Source organism: Dipodomys merriami, unplaced genomic scaffold, assembly GCF_024711535.1.
Source record: "Dipodomys merriami isolate MVZ:Mamm:240054 unplaced genomic scaffold, mDipMer1.0.p SCAF_13, whole genome shotgun sequence".
In the NCBI taxonomy this organism is placed as follows: domain Eukaryota; kingdom Metazoa; phylum Chordata; class Mammalia; order Rodentia; family Heteromyidae; genus Dipodomys; species Dipodomys merriami.
In genome coordinates, this window is record NW_027202604.1 from 23,327,894 (window position 1) to 23,349,583 (window position 21,690).

At 40.7% G+C, this 21,690-nt stretch overlaps 1 protein-coding gene across 21 annotated transcripts in view; it reads right to left on the bottom strand.

The window, feature by feature from the left end:
• Positions 1 to 21,690, bottom strand: part of Magi1 (membrane associated guanylate kinase, WW and PDZ domain containing 1) — a 551,837-nt gene that overhangs the window by 123,169 nt on the left and 406,978 nt on the right. For 19 of the 21 annotated variants that reach the window (XM_070018902.1, XM_070018908.1, XM_070018909.1 and 16 more), the window contains one exon: positions 680 to 799. In XM_070018902.1, coding sequence (XP_069875003.1) covers positions 680 to 799 — 120 coding nt within the window. Of the gene's footprint in view, positions 1 to 679; positions 806 to 905; positions 953 to 21,690 lie in introns of those variants that run through there. The other 2 variants (XM_070018912.1, XM_070018916.1) reach the window with 2 other exon arrangements.

A 21,690-nucleotide genomic window follows, 5' to 3' on the forward strand; every position in this document is an offset into this window, starting at 1 on the left:
AGAACTGAAAAGAAAAGAACAAGGGACTGCGATGCTCCTTTGCACATGGATGTGTAATACACGCACACTTCAGAACTGAAATCAGAGGCTAACAAGTACATTAGCACTTAGCAAATGGAAGATAGGCAGATGGAAACATGTGAAAGGACCCCACTATTTCAGACACTGAACTCTGTAAATAGATTTTCTCCTAGAAGAAAATCATCAAATCCAAACTAGTAGCCACAATGGCATTCCATTCTTTCCACATGAAAACAATCCTTCCTGCAAGGTCACATTGTGTGATTGCTCATAATTGCTCTTCCAATGTTTCCTATGCCCACATGTCTGCATTGACACACACCAACACCTACACTGAAATGCATAAGCTAAAAGAGAAAACATCTGGAGCAATACTATTTGTAGGGTTGAGGATTTAGCTCAAGACTGTCGAGTGCAAGGCCCTGAGTTTGGTCCTCAGCAGCGAAAGAAAAAAAAAAAACCTATTTGTAAATAGCTTCCCCAAATCCTATTCTGTATAGTTCATTAGGATTTGTCACATTAAGGTTAAACTGTAATCTCCTATGGATGGCTAGACTTCCCTAGTTTGTAAGACATTGGCCTGGATGGTCTAGGGCCTTCCACAGTGTCCATGGGAAAGACACATCTTCTGTGACCCCCGAACTGTCAAGACTCTCACCTTCATAGGTGCCAACTTCTAGAAGAGTCCCGCTCTGCTCAAGATCCAAGAACTCCTTCACAGTTAGAAAGTTGTAATCCACTCCTGGCACCTCTCCTTCTCTGGGAGATCGGGTTGTGCCTGTGGAAAGGAAGCCATCAGCCATTAGAACAGGAAGTGCCACAACCAGGTATAATTAAAAGAACTTGTTGGGTCAGCTGGCATGCTGAGAATCCTGCCCACTTACCTGTGCAGACAGTATCAGAGAAAGGCAACTTCTTCTATGAGTACAGCATTCTTCCACCCTCAGGTAGGAAGACAGAACTAAGCATAACTAGTAACTTAGAGACAGATTTGCCAGTCATTTAAATGCACCAAATGAGCAAGGATGTTACCCAGACAACATGTACTATCAGCAGCTTTGAGGACTCCAGTAAACACTAAGCTCAGAGTCTAAGGGGTTTATATTTTTATCCCAGCCCCTGAAATCCTTGTGTTTCTTAATACATCTGGCAAGTTCCAGTGTAATAGGCCCTTTGAAGAAAATGACACCCACTGCATAAACACATCACTGGAGAAATGTGATTGCCCAAGATCTGTGGTTGGACATCTCCCAGGGATTAAAATGCAGCTTCTGTCCATGTAATTAATACATTTGATAAAAAAAAAAAAAAAAGAGGCCACCTGTATGTCCTGCCTACAGAGAAAGGACACTACATTGAACAGAAAAATCTCTCCCTGAATTAACTGGTTATATGGCTACTCAATGTCACAGTTTCTGCTATGTAATAATCTAAAACCCTGAGGTTAACCTGCTTAGGTGCTAGGCTGTGGATCTGTTTTAGCTTAGTCATGACCCTAAGTAGAAAGGCAATGGGCAGACTGCGGCTTACCCAGAACCAAGAATAGAAGATAAACTAAAGCAATTATTCAGTGTGTAAAGGAAACCTAGGTTGAACGATGATATGATGGGAGCCCAAACCAGAGCCCAAACTGATGTCAGTTGTTGCCTCCTTCAAATGATGAGATAAGATGAACATGGATGGTAGTGATTTAAAGTTATTCCGCACAAGAAGCAGGAGCTTCCCATTCCTCAGATTCTCTTCCCTTAATTTTAGGCAAATTTTATATTGAAATATGAAGGTTTTTAGGACTTTCCTTATAAACCTTTTTTTTTTTTTTTTGTCAGTTGTGGGGCTTAAACTCTGGGTCTGGGCACTGTCCCTCAGCTCCTCAGCTCCTCAGCTCAAGGCAAGCACTCTACCACTTGAACCACAACGCCACTTCCTCTTCCCTTAATTTTAAAGCAATTAAATAACCAACTGTATGTGCCCTGCACCTCCAATGTCTTGCAGGTTATGTGACCCCTGATCTCCTGGCAGTGGTGAACTATCCCCACTTTAGAGAGCCATGATTCCCTTAGGTCCAAAACCTTGTGAATTGTTGCATGTGTTACTCAGGCCAAATAAATTTTGTTTTTTTGGGGGGGGGTCAGTTGTAGAGTCTGAACTCTGGACCTGGGCACTGTCTCTCAGCACTTCAGCTCAAGGCTAGCTCTCTACCACTTGAGCCACAGCACCACTTCCAGCTTTTACTGCTTATGTGGTGCTGAGGAATCAAACCCAGGGCCTCATGCATGCAAGGCAAGCACTCTACCACCGATCCACCTTCCTAGCCAATTTATAAAATATCTGAAGTAGCTTAATTAGTCACAGATTATATACAGAATATATTCAAGTGTCTGCTTCTTTTACTCAGCACCCTGGGGCTTTCTGAATAGAAGCCTGCTTGAGTATTATCCATAGGTCTATTCCTGCACTGGTTTCTTATTTGTTTCTATTTCTGGCATCTTGGTGGACTAGAGCAGAGGTTGTTTATGACCTTTAAACTTCCACCTCACGTGTCATGGACCAGAGTGTAGCTCAATGGTAGGACACTTGCCTAACATGTAGGAAGACCTGGGTTGGATCCCCAGCACTACAGAGGGAAAAACATTCAGGAACTTGAGTGTTTCAGTTTTAGGCACACAATGTGTTCTCAAGAAAGCAGAGGTGATCAGGACAGGCTCGTGATCTAATGACCTTGCTGGACACAGTTCCTAGCTCTGTTACTACTTGGTTCCTCTTGGATAAAATAGGGCTAATGACAATATCTATGTCATACATGTGTTATATGTATTGAAGGCAACACGTTAGCAGATGTTATAGTTTATTATTGTTAGAATTCAGAATCTTACTCTTCCAATTATACTACAATAATCTGATATTATATAAATATAGATCATAGATATATCATTATGTGCTTCATTTATTGAATAAATACTTTCCAAGATGCCTGTACATGTCAAGCACTAATTAAGGCACTGGGGAATCATGGGTAAACAAAACAAAGTATTTCCCCTAATGAAATTTCTACTTCACTATGAAAGACAGAAAATAAATATGCATGTGGGATGATACAGGGAGAAATAAATCTTCTGTGGGCTACAGGGTTAGAGGCATCTCAGAACAATGGAGGGCAGAGGATTAGATGTGTCTTGGCACATCTTGGCAAAAGAAGGCAAAGTGAGGAGTAAGGATGGAGGAATAGGAAAAGCCTGGCTCATGCAAGGTGGGGAGTAACCTCAGGCAGACAGACGTATAGAATACGGCTTTGATTTGGGAGAAGGGCATATAGGCTGGTGCAGGGATAGAAACGAAGTTGAAAATGAATGCAAGGAGCCAGATATGGAAGTCACATGTTTTACACTTCACAGGAAATCATTAGAGACTACTGCCTCAACTCACTGTTAAAAACCAGAGGAGTGGGACAGTATAGGCCTATACTGTGAAGACAGAAATTTGTGAATTTGTAAGAAAGAATATAGGTCAATTTAGTTTATTATTAAAAAAAGAAGCAAAAACCAAAAATCTTCTGGAATAGAGCATCAAGAGTTGACTCTGGCCATGCCCTGTGCTTCACACCTGCAATCCTAGCTACTCAGGAAGTTAGATCTAAGGATCATGTTTTGAAGCCAGCTTAGGCAGAAGAATCTATGAACCTCTTATTTCCAATGAACCAGCAAAAAGCCAAGAATCAGATCTGTGGTTCAAGTGGTAGAATATCAGCCTTCAGTGTAATAACTAAGGGAGAGTTCCCTGGCCCTGAGTTCAAGTCCCAGTACTGACAGAGGGGGAAAAAAAAGAGTTGATTTAAGACATTTAAGTCTGAGATTAGACACTTGGGTTCAGAGAGGTGAGAACCAGTAACCTCTTTAGGTTTGAAGGTGATCAGGAAAGGCTCATGGTCTGATGACCTGGCTTAGAAGTGATGAGCCGTTCAGTAAACCAGGGACACTGGAAGACCAAGGAAGAAGCATCAAAAAAAGAAGCTTGAAAAGCATAGACTGGACACAAAGACCTTCTGTCTTGTAGAATCTGTGAATAGGATACAGGTCCTGAAAACTTACAAGAGGCAACCAGCAAGACAGGAGCATGAGAGGTGGAAATGAGGTTTTGGAGCCAAGTAAAAAAGCTGTTCAGCGGGCTGCTTGTAAAACACAGTCTACGTCATCCTGGGCGATTCCGATACTGTGCAAGAATAGACTCTCTGAAACGTGCTGAGATACGATCTGTCCTAAATAAGTTTTAAATAGCAACTCTCAGGCTCAGCCTCCATACTCAAATTCCATTAAACTCATTTTTTAAAAAAAAGATAAGGTTAAAATAAAAACAAACACAAGCTTTGTGAGTTTTAAAAATCTTCCTAGACCAGACCATGTTTTGTTTTGTTTTGTTTTGTTTTTCTCCCTCTTTCTGTAACCATCTTATGGATGCCATTTCAACTGTGCTTTCTCATTCAGCTTGTCAGATTTACTTTAAAGACAATAGTCACCCCCAGAGTCTTAATTTCCCAAAAGGATCGGAAATAACCAAGGCCTTCAAACATGCTACGTTTTGGAGGAAAAATAAAACTCACAGACATCTTTTCCCCCACATTACAAGATATTCTTCAAATGGTCTCTGAGCAGCAGTGGAAGGAGGCAGTAGGCAGGCAAGACCTTCAGGGTTTATTTTATCCAGACAAAACCTTTCCATGCTGTTGGCTAGCAGGAGGTTTACTCCCGGGTATCCTCAGAGCAACCCATGCTGGGTCTGCTCCAATGTACCAGGCTCCATTCAGTGATGGAGGGAGAAAGGACGCAGGGAGGGGCCCCGCCTCCTCCTTTCTTGTAGCAGAATGACAGGCTGCCGGCTGGACACACGCCTGACAGATGGCATTTCAAAGGGTTTTCAGGAGCCATCTGGGGTGGGTACAATTATTACAAACCACGCTTCTAACAAAGCCAAAGGGTTACTTCCTGACCGAAGAGAAGTAAAACAAATTCAAGCATGTTTCTCAGAGACAGAGGATGTTTTTTAAAAAAAAGAAAGAAAGAAAGGAAAGGGAGAGAAAAAAGTATGAGTCTGACAAACTGGGGTTTTCTGCAGCTAACAATAAGGTCTTCTGTTTGTCTAGCTGGAAACCAGAACAACTATATCTTGCAGTTAATAGATTTAAGCTAACAAACACATCATTTCCCTTCTCAAAAAAGAAAAGAAGAGGAAAAAAAATCCATCACTGGGAAAGAATGGCTTCCATCTTGTGGATGTTATGTCTGATAACAAGGTGTTAAGCACTTAATCAATACTACTATATTTGATCTTTGCAAGAGAACACAAAAGTAGGATTAGTATTATTTTCACTGTATTGATGAGGAAGCTGAGACTTAAAGAGGGAAAGTAACCTGCCCAAGGTCGCCTAACGAGATGGGTAAAGCCATGATTTCAGTTCTAACAGTTTCTGGCAGTCTTGTGTCATTCCACATTCGAAACCATCCCTTACTCAATAGAACTTTTCTGCCTTGATTGGAGACATTCCATAACAGTGCTAACACAGGGGCTAGAAAACAGCTACAGAGACTGAGGGACTGAATTTAAGTTCTCATTTACTTCTTATTTTAATAGCCACATGTGACCAATGATTGCAATCATGTTGATGAATACAACTCTAAACCATGAGAGTGCCTGGTTTACACTGTGTTCTGTCCTGTGCCCCAAAGCACTTCAGGCTTTCAGAATAATAAGAAACACACTTCATATTACACAGCGAGACATCTTGAACTGCTATACAAAAACCTTCCTTCTAGCAGCAGCTCATAAATGTTTTGAAAATGATCTAGTCAAATTCTGTTTTACTCCCCCCCCCCAAAAAAAAATTCTATTTGTTTCTTATTGGCTATGGTCACTTGGCAGGAGAAAATAGGTATTTGTAGCACAGTGGTTAGAGCAATAAACGTATCCAAATAAAACAAGACAAAGAAAAAGTGAATCTATTAAAAGAATACCCATTGATATGGAAACAAATAAATGGAATGTGGTGGTAATCCACACCCAAGGAGAAGGTATTAGCTCTCTCCTAGCAAACTGTAAAGAATGATTGGATCTGCGCACTACTGTTAGAAGAAATGCCTGGAATGGGAGCCAAAGTAATGCAAACATGTTATAGAATATGTACCCTGATGTTGCATTTCTTTGAAGAACAGAAAATGAGAGCCATGTGTATACTGAATGTTTTATAAGTTCATCTTCACATAGTCAATGAGTGGAATAATAGTTTACCCTTACAGATGGAGTCTTGGGAAGGGTGGCTTCCCAAACAGGAAATGAACTGAGCACTTTTTCCTTTAATACCTCTCCTATTCTGGGTTTTACCAATAGACACATACTTGTTTTGGCATTTTAGAAACTGAAAACAAATGGAAATAGTTTCAAGACCCGACTCTTGCTCATTCAAATCAAACATCTTCAGTCTTAATTTGGTTTTCACAAAAACATGCAAAAGAACTGTAAGCATCAGGTGAACCACACAGTGTATTATGAGGTTTCTTGTTGCATTGAAAACTAACTCCAAGATCAAAGACACTTGCCTTCGGCAATGAAAAGGAATATGGTAGACATGAAACGGATGAAAAGATGGCATTATTTTTTCACCTGACTGGCACCAAACAAACAACAACAACAACAACAAAAAGCCTATAAGATTTGTGTCTAAACAATGAATTTGAGCTCTGTCTTGCTGAACGTTTCAGAAAGTATTAGCAATGTCACCCCACGGGTCCCTTACCCCCACCCCTACCCTCACCACACACAAAGTTCACCTAGTCAAACCTGAGTGGCTGTTTGCTTCTTGTGCACATTTTATGGTTCATAAACTTTTAGTATACCTGGCTTCAGTGTCCCTAGTAGAGCAAATCACAAAGTGACCTTCCTTATCATCAAACTGCCAACCCAAGGCTAAAGACAGGAAACTGAGCAGGCTCACTGGCAGCCTCTTTTTATTCTAGAAATACCCACTTGAAGCAGGGGGGAAAATCCTGGTGGTGGAATATTAACAAACCATTTCCTAGTGCGTCATGCTTCCAGTACCACTGGGTTCCCAGACAAGTTACTTCTGTTGAGATCTCTCTCAATAACTATCCAAACGGACTTAAGGCTAGCTTGCTAATAGGGCCACCATCATCCCACTCAGACTGAACTATTAATACTCAATGATGCTGTCATCACCTGCTGCTAAATTAATCTGAGTCCTGTTTATTAAAACCTAACAAGGCTTCCAAAAACTGCAGTCACTTCAACTGTTAAAGTGAACCATTTAACATGTGAAAAACAGACCACATGAACCATGCCTCCAGCCAGCTTCTTGCTGGTTACTTTGGAGATAGAGTCTAGTGAGCTTTTCTGCCAGGGGGGACCTTAAACTTTGATCCTCTAGATCTCAACTAGGATTACAGTTAGCATTATATTTAGCATCCAGCTAGAAATGTTCTGTTTAGAATATCAGATGCTAGAGTGACTAAAACTCTCAAGAACAAAAATGATTTATCTAAACACTTGGGAGAAGAGTTCGTGAAAAAGTTAAAATATATTACTGTGGCACTATGAACAATTGTCAAGCGATGGATTCAGCTTAGGTGCCATCAAGGAAAGAATGAAAAAGAACATATGGCATATATACACAATGGAGTTTCATTCACCATGAAGGAGAATGAAATTATATCATCTGCAGGAAAGTGAATGAAACCAAAGATTATGATGATAAGTGAAACAAGGCAGACTCAGAAAGAAATTACTATATCTTTCTCCCTCATATGCAGAATACAAATATTAAGAAAAACAAAAAGGAATACATTAATATAAAAGGTGAACTACTGGGTAGGGGTTAAGTAGGAAGGAAGAGGTAGAAATAGAGGGGGATAGGAACTGAATATGATTAAAGTAAATTGTATGCACGTCATGTCATACAATACATATAAATATGTCACAGTGAAACAAACACATTATGATTATAAAAAAGGGGAGGGGGTGGTAGATGGGATAAATATGATCAGTGTAAATTATATGTATGGACTGAAAATCACAGTAAGACCCCTTACTCTGTACAATTAATATATGCTATCAAAATAATTAAACATAAATTTATTACATTATTCCAATGCTTATTGACCCCAGAGAAATAAAACACAGAAACCTGCTCACTAACCTCTACCATAGTTTTACGCATAATCACACCACATTCTTCAACTGTGAATAGGTTTAAACTATGGGACACCCCCTTACCCCCAATAGAACTGCTACTCAGCAAAGCTACTGATACACACAGCATGGATAAATCACAAATACACAAGGCTGAGTAAAAGAAAAGCCAGAACTGAGAGGCTACAGACTGATTTTATGTACATGATGCTCTGAGAAAGACAAAACTACTCTAGGGATGAACATCTAACGAGTGGTCAGCAGGTGTGAGGCAGGAGTGAGCTGCACAGGGGCAGCCCCAGGGAAACGGGTAAGAACAAGGATGCCCTGCATCCTGACTGTGGGAGAGTCACTGCTCGGTACACATGAAAATCCATACTAACAGCTGGGCACCTGTGGCTATGCCTGCAATTTTTTAAATTATGCCTGTAATCCTAGCTACTCAGGAGGCTGAGATCTGAGGATCACGGTTCAAAGCCAGCCTGGGCAGGAAAGTCTGTGAGACTCTTCTATCCTATTAACCACCAGAAAACCAGAAATGGCACTGTGACAAGTGGTAGAGTACTGGCCTTGAGCTGAAGAGCACAGGAACAGCACCCAGGCCCAGAGTTCAAGCCCCATGACCGACGCCCCGCCTGCCCCCCCCAAATCCATACTACATCACGAATAGTGAATGCTACTGTTTATATTTTGTAATTTGCAGGGGGTCCTGAGAGCAGGTTGAGAGATAATGTATAAAAGATGTACGGGAGATTAGGGCTGAACAAGAGAACTCCACGGAGACAGACCAACAGAAACTGTTTAGCTATGTGCTATCACTGACAGATATGTCAGAGGGGACTTACTAGAAGGTTATGGAAGGTGAAGAGACCCACATAGCCTGTCTGAATGTTGGAGACCCTGAAATTCCGGAAGCATGACTCAGTTCACATCCAAAAGAGAATTCAGAAGCAGGGAAGTCAGTGGGATCACAGTCTGAGATCAAAGTCTTGAGGGCCCTGAGGGAGAGGGGCATGGGTGTAAGGCCAGAGAGTTTCAGGTTCTGAAGTCCAAGGGCAGGAGAAGAGCAGGTCTAGGACAGACTGACTTGGTTATTTTTAAGGAAACATTTAGCATTATCTCTAATGAAGAATCCATTTCAACCTGTCATAAATAGTAAGTACCAAAAATAAATGCAACAAAAATAAGTGTATTTCATTGATCTGGAATCTGAGATCTAAATTTTCTCATCCTTAACGTATTTACTTGGATTTTTTTTTTTAAGTTGGAGCTGCTGTAGGACAATACCACAGACTAGATAGGATGGCTCAAACACACAGCACTTTTAACAGTCCCAGAGGCTGCAAGCAGAAGATCAAGGTGTTAGCAGACTCTGCTGAGGATCTTCTTCCTGGTTTGCACATAGTTGCCTTTTTTTTTTTTAAATTACATCCTTTCATGTCAGAGAAAGCAAGCTTTCCTGTCTCCTCCTTCTTTGACAGCATTAATTCTATCAAGAGGGACCCACCCTCATGACAAAATCCATCTCAGTTCCCTCCCAAAGGCCCTATCTCCAAAATACCATCACTGTCACAGTGGGTAAGAGACTCACATTGAGAGAGAATGGAAGTGTCTGCTGCTGAGCCACACACACATACACACGCGCATGTGCACACACACACACACACGCGCGCGCGTGCACACACACACACACACGTGCTGTGTATCTGTCAAGAGCAAAGCTGAATTCTCTTTAGATTCCCTAAAGAATCTAGAATCTAGTTGTACCCCAGTCTAACCTGAACTGATGCACCATTTCACAGAAACTTGAAGGGATTCCCCTCATTAGCATCCCTAGAGAATATTAAAAATAGACAGGAATGAAGAAGGTTGACCAAATGGCCAAAAGGGCAAAACTAAAATTTAGAAGATATGGTGTCTTCATATCACCCTATGTGGCTATCTACAAATCTTCACTTCTCAGTGGAAAGGCACTTCATACAAAGAGAAGGCAATTCATCTCCTTTAGTACCTTCATTTTGACTAACGAGGTACTCTCCTTCTCCAACCTTTCCAACCCTGATGACTAAAAGGAAGGAGCAAGGCCTTCAGTTTTCTATTTTCCACCCCAGATTTTAAACGAGACTACTCACTAATCACGTCTTTGGTGTGGGGGGAGTAGGGGACAATATAGAGGTTTGAAGTCAGGGCCTCATGCTTGTTGAGCAGGGATTCTACCACTGAACTATGCTTACAGCCCTTGTTTGAACAGTTTTTGGTTTTTTTGAGATTATAGCTCTTTTTTTTTCCTTTGCTGAGGTCTACACCTGAACTATAATGATACTATTTTATGCTTCCTGCCTTAGCTGAGAAGACAGGCATGTACCAGCACACACAGTTTGTTCTATTGAGATGGAGTGCTGCAAATATTTTTGCCTGGGCTATCTTGGAACCACAATTGGCCAGATCTCAGGCTTCTATACAATTCAGTTGACAGATATATGCTCCTACAACTAGCTATTGGTTGACAAAGAGGTCTTACAAACTTTTTGCCCAGGATGGTCTCAAATTATGATCTTCCATACCTCAGCCTCCCAAGCAGCTAGAATTGTAGGCAAGCACACTATGCTCAGCTGTTTAAAAGCAGGTGCATAAAGACAATTACTTCACTGCAGCTACAACTCTCAAGCCAGAGCTCATCAGCTTCCATCCTACATGGAGCACACTATGTAATTAGCACATCACATCTAAAACACTTGAAATAAACATGGACTTGCATTTGTTTCATTACACTGATGGCCAGAAAAGGGGCCTAGAATCGAAGATGGGAAACATTCCATCTGTTTTTCACGATCCTGCTTCCAGCTCTTTGTTTCACAACAACAGTGAGTTGGGAAGAAGGAAAAGAAGTTTTGAGTGCCAAGTGAGATAGCCCAGGAGAAAAGCTATACAAATCTCCCATCTATTGTTTTCTTGGAAGCCAGTGGCCCTCAGCCATTGGAAGGGTGGATATGTAACCTTACCAGGAAGCATGGGGAAGGGGCAGACAGCTGAGAGAATTGAATGGTGACAGAAGAAGAAGGTACATACTTGCCTATAGCAAGCAAATGACTTACAACCATTAGCAAAGGAGGAAGGACCTAGTGTAAGACAAACCAACAGTGTCCATCTCTGACGTTATGTTGATTGTTGCTGTACACAGGCAGGTTCTTCTTTTATACTCATTTTGTCACTGGCACAGAAGAACATGGCCTGCTACTATGACAACACAGCAGCATGACAGAGAGGTACAAGTCAATTCCTATGCAAAGACTCAAGCAGTAGATTTATTTCAGGCATTTAAAAATAATGTTCATATGTTGGGCACTAGTGGTTCATGCCTGTAACCCTAGCTACTCAGGAGGTTGTGATCTGAGGACTATGGGTCAAAGCTGCTTAGGCACAAAAGTCTAAGAGACTCTGATCTCTAATTAACCTGCAAAAACAAAAGAAAAGAAACAACCAAAAATAGCTCAAGTAGAAGAATGGTTCATGTAGAATATAAGCTTTGAGAGAAAAGGCTAAGGGACAGTACCTAGGCCCTGAGTTCGAGCCCCCATACTGGCAGATGTGTGCTCATGCACGTGCGCACAAAAACACACATATACACACACAAATCTGCTTATAAAAAACTGTACTTAAGCCAACATTTATCCTTGCAACAACACTATAAGCAGGTAATATTACCCTCATATCACAGATTGGCAAAAGATGCAGAGAAATACCATGTGACTTGTTAGAAATTACCCATCTAGTTAACAGGAGAAACAGAATTTGAACATAGGATTTTATTGCCCCAGAGCAGTGAAAACATCTATATATGCAAGAGACACAGAGGAAGGGTTAGGAGATAAAATAGGAGTGAGGAGGGGTTCCATTGAGTTCTATAACTCTTCAGGGACAAATAAACCAACATGGCCCTCATCAAGTCAAGGAAGGAGGGCTGTGGGGTTGAGGGTTGGATGATAGACGGCTGAATCCCAGGATTTCCTGGATCCCAAACTGAAGCTCTGGAGAACTCCATCTCATCATCTCCTAACCAGAATAATCTAGTAAAGCATCCCAGAATCCCTGTAGAAAGAACCTCCCCTTTCCACCAAAGAGAAAACTTGCCACACAAGGAAAACTTGCATTCATTAAACACTGGAAAGCACAAAGTAAAATTCTCAAGCTGTCATGGATTCATCTCAAACAGTATTAAAAGCACTCAGGAAATAAAAGATAAGAATCCTCAACATATCAAACATCAACTCTAGAGGATTATCCTGACACATATTTGTTCTGAGAGGAATGCAGTAAGGCTCCATCTAAAGGTTGTCTGTGATAACCGGGGATTAGGCTAGACAGACCTGCTCCATGAGAACAAGGCATATTTTTGCTTTTACAGAATTAATTACAGCAATTGTTTGTATAAAATGAAAACAAACTGATTTTTCCAACCATTTCTGCTAGATGATGTTCAAAGGCTTATAAGAGAAAGTGATTATTTCGGTAAAACCTGTGATTAATGAAGAATATTATGTTTCCACAAATTAGGTGAATTTGCATGCTCAGTACTAAATGCCGAATGCTTCTCAGATTAGGCAGCTTGCTTTCTTAGTTTAAAAAAAGAAAAAAAAATCACTCTAATTGGCATATGGTTTCTTTTTGCAAGAGGTTGGGGGGAAATACATATATTCTCTAATTAAATACTTATAATGGTTGCATAGTTAGTCTTGTGAATATAATGACAACCAATGAATTGTTCACTTTGAGAAGGCAAATTGTATGGTATGCAATTTTTATGCCAATAGTTGTTAAAAAATATTGCACAAGGCTGGGCATGTTGGCACATGGCTATAATCTCAGATGGGAGATGAGGGCAAGATGATGGAAAATTGGAAAGCTGCCTGGTCTAATAGGAAGAGCCTAGGTAAAAAATAAAAATGTGTTTTAACTATTAAGATGCTTAGAATCTAGTCTCTGCTCACACAGCTATTACAACGTGGTAAAGGAATTGTTTTCTTTCCATGCATAATAATACCTAGTGTAATTCACTGCTCAAAAATGTAACAGTGGCTTTCATTATTCCTTCCAATATAGGAATATAATGTTAAGTGTGAAATAAGAAATCACTAATCACATTATAATATCACTTTCCTAAAATGTGCAAATACCTAGGCTCTTCCAGAATGTCAGTATAAATCAGACTTCATAAGTTTAGATTCCAGCAGTTTAGATTCCAAGGCCAACTTCAATATCATGGACCTTGGTTTTTCTCATCTCTAAAATGGTGATAGTAACAATAAATATCTCATAAGATGGAGGGAGTATTCTATGAAATAATATATGTAAATGCCTAGTCTAGCTATTATAATATGCACTCAACTAATGGCAGCCACAATGATATAGCACAATCAACATTATTATCACCCCATAGACTATAGTGGTTTGGAGAAATGGCTGTGGAAAGAAATGCACCCGTTATTGGTTTGGGGCTAGCTCAGTGCTGTTTGCCTGACATGTACAAGACCATAACTCAGTTCTTAGCACTGTAGGATGAGGAGGAAGGGAAGAGAGAAGGAGAAGAGAAGAACCAAAGAGAAGGGGGAAGAGGAGACGCAGGAAGAAGGCAAAAGGAGGAGGTAGGCCCAGTGCTGGTGGCTCTCATCTGTAATCTTAGCTATTCAGGAGGCTGAGAAGTAAGGATCACTCTTTGAAGCCTGCCAGGCAGGGAAGCCCAAGAGATTCGTATTTCTAATTAGCCAGCAAAAAGCTGAAAGTAGAGCTGTAGCTCAAGTAGTAGAGTGCTAGCCTTGAGAAAAAAACAAAACCAAACAAAACCCCCAAGGACAGCACTCAGGCCATGAGTTCAAGGCCCAGGACTAGCAGGAGAGATAGAGGAGGAAACAGCAGCAGTAATAACAAGGTATTGACCAATTACTATAGTGCTAACAAGGAATAACAAATTTCTACATGTAATGCCTAATCGTTTTTCTCCAAAGATGACATATTTTCTCCACCTTAACTAAAGTTCCATTTTTAGTGATAATTTTTGTTTAGTGTCAGAAGCAAATACATAACCCCTAATTACAACTCTTTGAATCATCTTTCCATAAGAAATCACAAAGTGAACACATTCTTAAGTATCTCAATCTTTCATCATGAAGTAACAGTACCAATTCACAAGAAAAATGCCCATTGATTTCATGACAGTGTCTAAACGTGAAAATTCTATTCCCCAAGTTCCATGTCAACTATATTATTTTGGCTCCTTTTAAGTGAATGAATGTAATTATTGCTGGACAAACACTAGATAAAAAGAGAGATGTCAACGAAGGTTTAGTACCGAAGCGAAGCAAATTATAGGAGCAATGTAAGGTGAATCTAAAAAAGGAAGCTTATGTTGATTTTATGACTACATTGTTTTTCATTTCATCCGAGCATAAGAGCTCCTGCAGCCTGCCCAGGTACACAGCCAAATATTCATGAATGTGAAAATTCTATATTGGCTCCCAGCAAATATACATAATGCTGTGTCAAAGTCATCAAAAGAAAATACTGTACAGTGTGAGCTACAAGATGCCGAATGAATAAAAGAGGAGGTGGTACAAATTAGGGCTTCGCCAAAGTAAAGAATACCACATTCTAATGATGTGTGACTTTTTTAGTAGAAAGAACACCTTAGGGGAACAGTCTACCCAAATAGCACAGGGTTACAGACCAAATTCAGGACCCTTTACTTTTTTTGTTTTTAAACATGTGTACTCCCAACTCTTTGTTAACAGTAGCATTTGCCATAGAGAAAAGGCTTTAGATTGGGCACCAAAACCTGTCACATTCAACATGGGTGTCCCTGAGCAAAGACGTTGGCACACTAGCACATGGTCATCACCGAAATGTGTGAGGAAAGCTGACTGCACCTCTTGTGACTGCTGGGTTCATAACCCACTTACATTTCTCCCCACACGTGGGAATGTCTGTTGATACTCAGAAAACCATAACACAACCCCAACCATCCACTACCTCATCTCATGTTTACTGGTTGTCTCGGTGACTGTGTGTTACAGTCCCAAACTATGTGGAGTTAACAGCAGCTCCAAAAGGATGGAGCCCCTCCCAGCGGATGAGCTGCGGCCACTCTCATTTTAATGAGCTCATTTCTCAACAAGCAACCATAGCTCTCATAATGGGGTAAGGCTCTTGACAGAAGTTGAGTTCATTTCGGGTAGAGACTACACACTCCTGATGGATACAAATGCCAATCGTTACTCTTTATTCGGTTGTTAAGCCACATTATATAGCTTTTAGAAGCCAAATTTTCTTTAAGAAATCACTAGTGCTTCTAAATATCGGCTTTGAAATGTTAGAACGGGTTAGAAATAGATGCCTCTGTTGACATGACTGACCAAAATTTGAACCTTCCCCTCCACTGACTTTTAAGCAACTTATTTTATTAGAATATTATGTGAAATATAAAAGGGATTATAGGAAAATTGATTTTTAAAAAATGATACTAGAGTTTGAATGCAGAGCCTCGTTCTTGCCAGACAGGTGCTCTTCCATTTGAGCCTCCAACAGCTTTTGTTGTAGTTATTTTTTGAACAGGGTCTCAGAATTTTACCTGGGCTAGTCTAGACTACATTCTTACTGGTCGTGTAGCTGGCATGATAGGCGTATACCACCACATCTAGATTTTTTTGTTGAGATGAATTCTTGCCAAGTTTCTATCTGGGCTGGTTTTGAACCACCAAACTTTCCAATCTTCACCTCTTGAGTGGCTGGGATTACAGATGTAAGCCACTGTGCCTGGCCCATGGTGTCAGGTGTCAGTATTTTAAAAATAAAATCAAGCAGAAATCTTAGTGATACAAGTTAACTCTAATTAATTCTTTAATAAAGGATAGTCACACAGCTTCTGGGAGAAATTGGCCCTTTTCAATCAGACCTGATTTCAGATGTCAGGTGAGCAACTTAAAATAATGATCACATAATTTTAAGCCTGCAAGATTCTCAGAACCCTCCAATGCAAATTATGCCCTTGTCAACTCTACAAACTGGACCAAATGTAATCCCAGATAAATTCCAACTGGCGATCAAAGCAAGACGTTTTTTCTTAATGACAACAAGTTTGCAACCGATTCATTCACAATAATTCCTTGGTTGTGACATGCAACATATCTTGCAACATATATACTCTTCAGAACAAAAATGATTTTGTTAGTGTTTTGCTTACCATATATTAATTAAATGGCATGTCATTCGAGGCTTCACTGATTCTCACTCTTGAGTTTCATCTAATTCATTATCCTTGTCAAGAGCACCTGCTGGCCAAGGGCAGAGAGGGATGGGAGAGGGAGGGAGCAGCCTGATTCTGATTCGTTGATCTGGCAGCAGGCCTGACTGCCATTAGCTGCTTGTCAGCAGGGACTGACCTGGCGCTATGACACATGACCCTGCGGCTCTTACAAGGAGGGCTCACCAAATACCTGCCTTGGGACCCATTTACCCAGCAGTTACTCTCTCATCTTCAGGGGGAAACCCACATTTTTGGTCCCAGGGGAACAGAGAGTCAAAGTCTTTAATAAATCTAGACACTACTGTATGGCCTTCAAAGGGGCTTAGCTACAAAACAAGGAGAGGTGTGGTTGAGTGAGCCAGCTGGGAAGTCTTGAAGGCATTCCTCAAGCTCAACATGTAATATGAATGCTATCTGAAAGGAGTCATAAGAAATTAAAGCTAGTAACTCTAATAGTAATCCCAATCACCTTCCGAAATTTGAATAAGACATTTTGTTGTTGTTGTTGTTGTTTTACATAGGCAAAAACAGGAAATAAGGCCTGTAAGCGAAAAGCAGTTTTCTGAATACTGAAATGAATACCGACTAACATCAGGGAAGGATGTGTAGACCAAAATAGGACTATGGAAAATATAAAAATGACTAAAGAGGGCCTGACAGTTTTGGTAGAAGTCTCTTCTTCCTCTTTCCAAGGAAGGACATGCTTGGGGAATCAACGCAAAAGCTACAAATGAACAGCTGGAGGCCAAGCAGTACCACAGTGTGGAAAGAACCACCATCAGTCAGCATCCACAGTCCTCAGTCACTACTCATAGCCATGGTTGACTTCCTGGAATTGGCCACTGTATTTTCACTCACCAAGCCAACCTTCATCACAATCTTTGGAGCAACATGGCACAGTCCTTCATATGAACAAAACACTGTTACAACCACAGCATTCTGCTGGCCACAACCACAACACTTTCTGGCCACTCACAAGGTCAACGGACACACATACTCAAAAGGATATTAAGAATGCATCCCAAAGCTAAGTGCAGAAAGTAGTACTGGGTAATGAACAACACAGAAATCTCTACAGGGGTTGAGAAGATGGAAGAGCAGATATTCTCAAAAGCAACTTCTTGCCCTAGGTTTCAAGCCCTGGATCCTTAAAAGGCGATGATGATGATGATGATGATGATGATGATGATGATGATGATGATGATGATGAAGAAGAAGAACACAACAGTAAGTATATAATGACAGGTCTACCACTATTACTTCCACCACAATGTTAGTCAATGTTTCTGACATGGTGTGAACACTTTACACTCTTCTCTGCAAACCTTATCATAACCCTAAGCCTCATATTAACAGGCCTATGAGAAAACTGAGGATTGAAAAGGGATCTATTATTTGCTGTCTTTAGGGGGCCTCAATTGGGATGATACCTCAGAATTTGCTAATTCTGGAGTCCAGGGACTAAAGTATTGTATTATAGGAAAGGACACTCTCCTGTGGGCCATGTTGACTTTCTGTTCTTAGAATACTCTCCGTAGGAGCCTGCCACTGGATCTTTGCACTTGTACTTTCTTAAAGCAGCCTGTGGCTGCTCCAAACCTTTTTCAGGTATTGATGGCATGTTGCTTTTTGGTAAGGGGTTCCTTAATGCCCTATTCTATATGGCAGTCTCTCCTCACCTCCTCCCACCCCTGTTCTATACCTACTCTTGATTTTTCTTCTTTGCATACATGGCCTTCTGTGGTTATTTCAGTGGCTCTTAGCTCCCCATCTACCCTCCCTTCAACACTGCCCTGCAATGCTGACATTAGGCATCTACAGACTTCCCGCAGTTCGTACACAACAGCAAACGAGTGAGGGTGATACTGAGCAGAAGGCATGGAGAGGAAACTTGCTACTTCCTGTTTGTTCCGTGTTCCTGTGCATATGTCCCTAGCAGGAGCCCTGTGTCCTGTGAGCAGCAGCCGGTTCAGTCTACAATGCTTCCTAACCAGCCGCCCAGCATGAGCATCTTAGGAGGTACCAGGTCACCTCCTTAGAGGCTATTGGCCCCCACATGGGGCCCTCCTCTGTGAGCCAAACAACCCTAACCTCTTTTATCATTTATTCCTTCTACACTAAGAGAAGAATTGTTCCAGCTGAACCATCCTATCTCCCCTTGTGGAAGAGAAACAAGCTACCCCTGCCCTGAATCCTACTCAAATTGTAGATTCATGTACAAATTGAACACATGCTATAGTTTTCAGTTTTAGAGTGATCTCTGACATAGCAGTAAGATAATCAAAATGTAACTCGTGATGACTTAAGACAAGCATAGGGAAAAGACAGGCTCCTGAGTACTTACTAGGAAACTCTGTACTACCACAAGAAAGAAACTGGAGTTGGGGTTTATCTTTGAATCCAACTACACTTTTCAACAGGTAACATATGCCAAATTGTTTGGTGAACATGAGGTCCCCTACCTAGAAGTCAACTGGAGTAGTAACAGAGCTTGGTATCTTGTGATGTCAGGAGATAATGAGTATAGCCTGCTTTGCCCAATGCCTGACACAATGGACACTCAAAAAAGGGGGAGGAACAAAGGAGGGGCTAACCTTACTCATGTGGCTGTAACCCCTCTGTACAGTACATATATATATATATATATGTCATGTATATATATACATACATACATATATACATACATATATATATATATATATATATATATATATATATATATATATATGAGGAGAAAAGCAAGCTAGGAATAGGATTAAATTTGTAGCTTTTCAAATGGGACCAAACCACTGAACGTTCTCAAAATAGAGCCAAGATACAAAGGCACTCAGTCCCAGGGGAATCAGGAAGTACAGCTGACCAGTCACTCTCAACACACCTAGGGTGCTGATGAGGATGCTGTGGGGGTGATCTGCCACACGTCTATCAGAAAGAAGCCTTCTGTGACAGGTGAGCCCTGGTGACTATGGACGGAGCTAACTGAACAGTACCAAATTTTAGCACAATTCAAAGTGTTGGCAGCAACACATCTATTTTGGTAAGGAATTTGGTGAAGTCAATAAAGGATATACTATGATGATAACCAATGTGTGAGGTTCTGTGAGATGAGAAAGGCAAGTGCCTGGGTTTATCCATCCACTCACAGCCTCCATACTGATTCAGACCAACCCCTACATGTGCAACTCAACACCTCCACAAGAGGGCGAGACATCCCACAGGGCGAACAATCTACTACTTTTTAACCTGACCTTGATAACAGATCACTAGTCAAGGTACCACATCTGATTTCCAGAGATTACACTGAAACATCTTCCTGTAGCCTTTAGTTAGAAGCAATAAAATTCTGACCTAACCACTCTGTAGCATGGAAGAGAAACCCACTGTCATATATCTCTGCAATAAACGACCAGCCTTTGAGATAGAGTGTGAAAGAGGTTGAAAAAAGAATCCCAAAAGCCCACATTTAGGAGTAAGTACAACAGAGGTCTAGAATTGGTTTAATAAATATTTAAAGACATATGACAACATGCCATTAGTTTGTGAAATACATAGTTCAGAAATTATTGACTTGAGGTTTGTGTTACTTACTGAGCAAACATACAGTACAATGAATATTCATGAATGAAGAAAACTCACTATTTCAATGTAAATATGCATACCTGAGTTCCTAAGTGACTTAAGTTTCTGATTAGGTCGTTATTGGATTCTGATTAAGGGCTATACCCCTTACTACATGCTAATGAGTAATTTAATGCAAGAGAGTTTTATAAAAAGTTGAGTCTTATGTTGAAATGCATCAGCAAGTCTTTAAAGACTAATAGTCTAAACACTCAATTTGATAAAGAAACCACCATCTCTCTGCTGATGCATGAACAAAAGCTTGGTTTTCTTTTGTACTTACAGCAGACATTAACCGTATTGCTTATTTCAACAGGATTTAATGTATAGGGAATATATCTGCTATTATTTCCATTGTTCTTCTTTACATCTACCTAAGTGTCAAGTACAATGGGTCCCCAAACTTACCTTTATTTACAATGAGACAGGAAGGTGCAATGAAGATAGAAAACTGCCAGAATCAGAACAAACTCACAGTAGCCTTCACCAAATGCAGTATTTCTCCCATAGCAAGACATAAAAATATTAATTCATTCCCATCAAACAATTATTTCAATCTAAGCCAAATACTTTTTAGAAAGCACTAGATTTAGCCCAATTAAACAGAATGCTTCAAAGCTTCGCACACAGCTTTCATGTGTTATGAATCAAGTTTTCTAAAAGGCAAAACACGATATGTTTACCTAATTCTTTCTTCCTGGAACACACTTTGAGAAAACACCAGCACAGGCTTATAAAGAAATGCAGCCCAATAAACAGTGCCTGTACATTCCTCTCTGCTGTCCTGGTACGTCAGGAAACAGTAGACGGCACTGAAGTGTGGACAGCCTCATAGTAGAACCAGAATGAGCTAAACAGCAGATCGCCACAGGTAGACGTTTGAAGCTGCAGGCCAGGCAGAATCCCTTGAGGTCACTCACATTCTAACACTCTGTCAGTTCCATGGGGTTCTCCCTGGAGGTGGGAGCTCATCCACTAGGTTTGGATCACAATCCAGGAAAATGTAAGAGGAAAACTGGCAAAGCTCCCAGCCCAGCCCATTAATAACCTGCAAGCGCTATGCTCTAGATGGAACAATCACACCACAGGTCCTTAAAGCCCCACATCTATCTTCAGAAAACAATTTCTTTACAATAGAGATTCAAGGTGCTGCTTGCTAGCGACACCTTCCTCTCTCGTTAGCCCTACCTACCCCAGTCATCATTTCAAAAATACCTACTTGGAATTGCATCCTTGGACTCAAATGCACACATCCCATCTTTCCAGTTAACTGCCATCAATCTGCAAGATTCCTGGGCATTGCCACTCTCTCACCCTAAACTTAACATCTACCCTTCATTCGTGGATATCTTCTTGGAAGAATTCACAATGACCTCTTTGTGGACAGGCAAGAGCAAGATAGAGTATCCTCTTCCAATCTGACATATCACTCTCGATGTTATCCTTACAAAACCATCAACCCTTAGCAGCTTTTCTTTTTCCCCTTTAGAATAATTTATGAGCAAACACATTATCCATTGACCTAGATAATCTACAGAGAAACAACTAACCTTTGGGATGCTTTT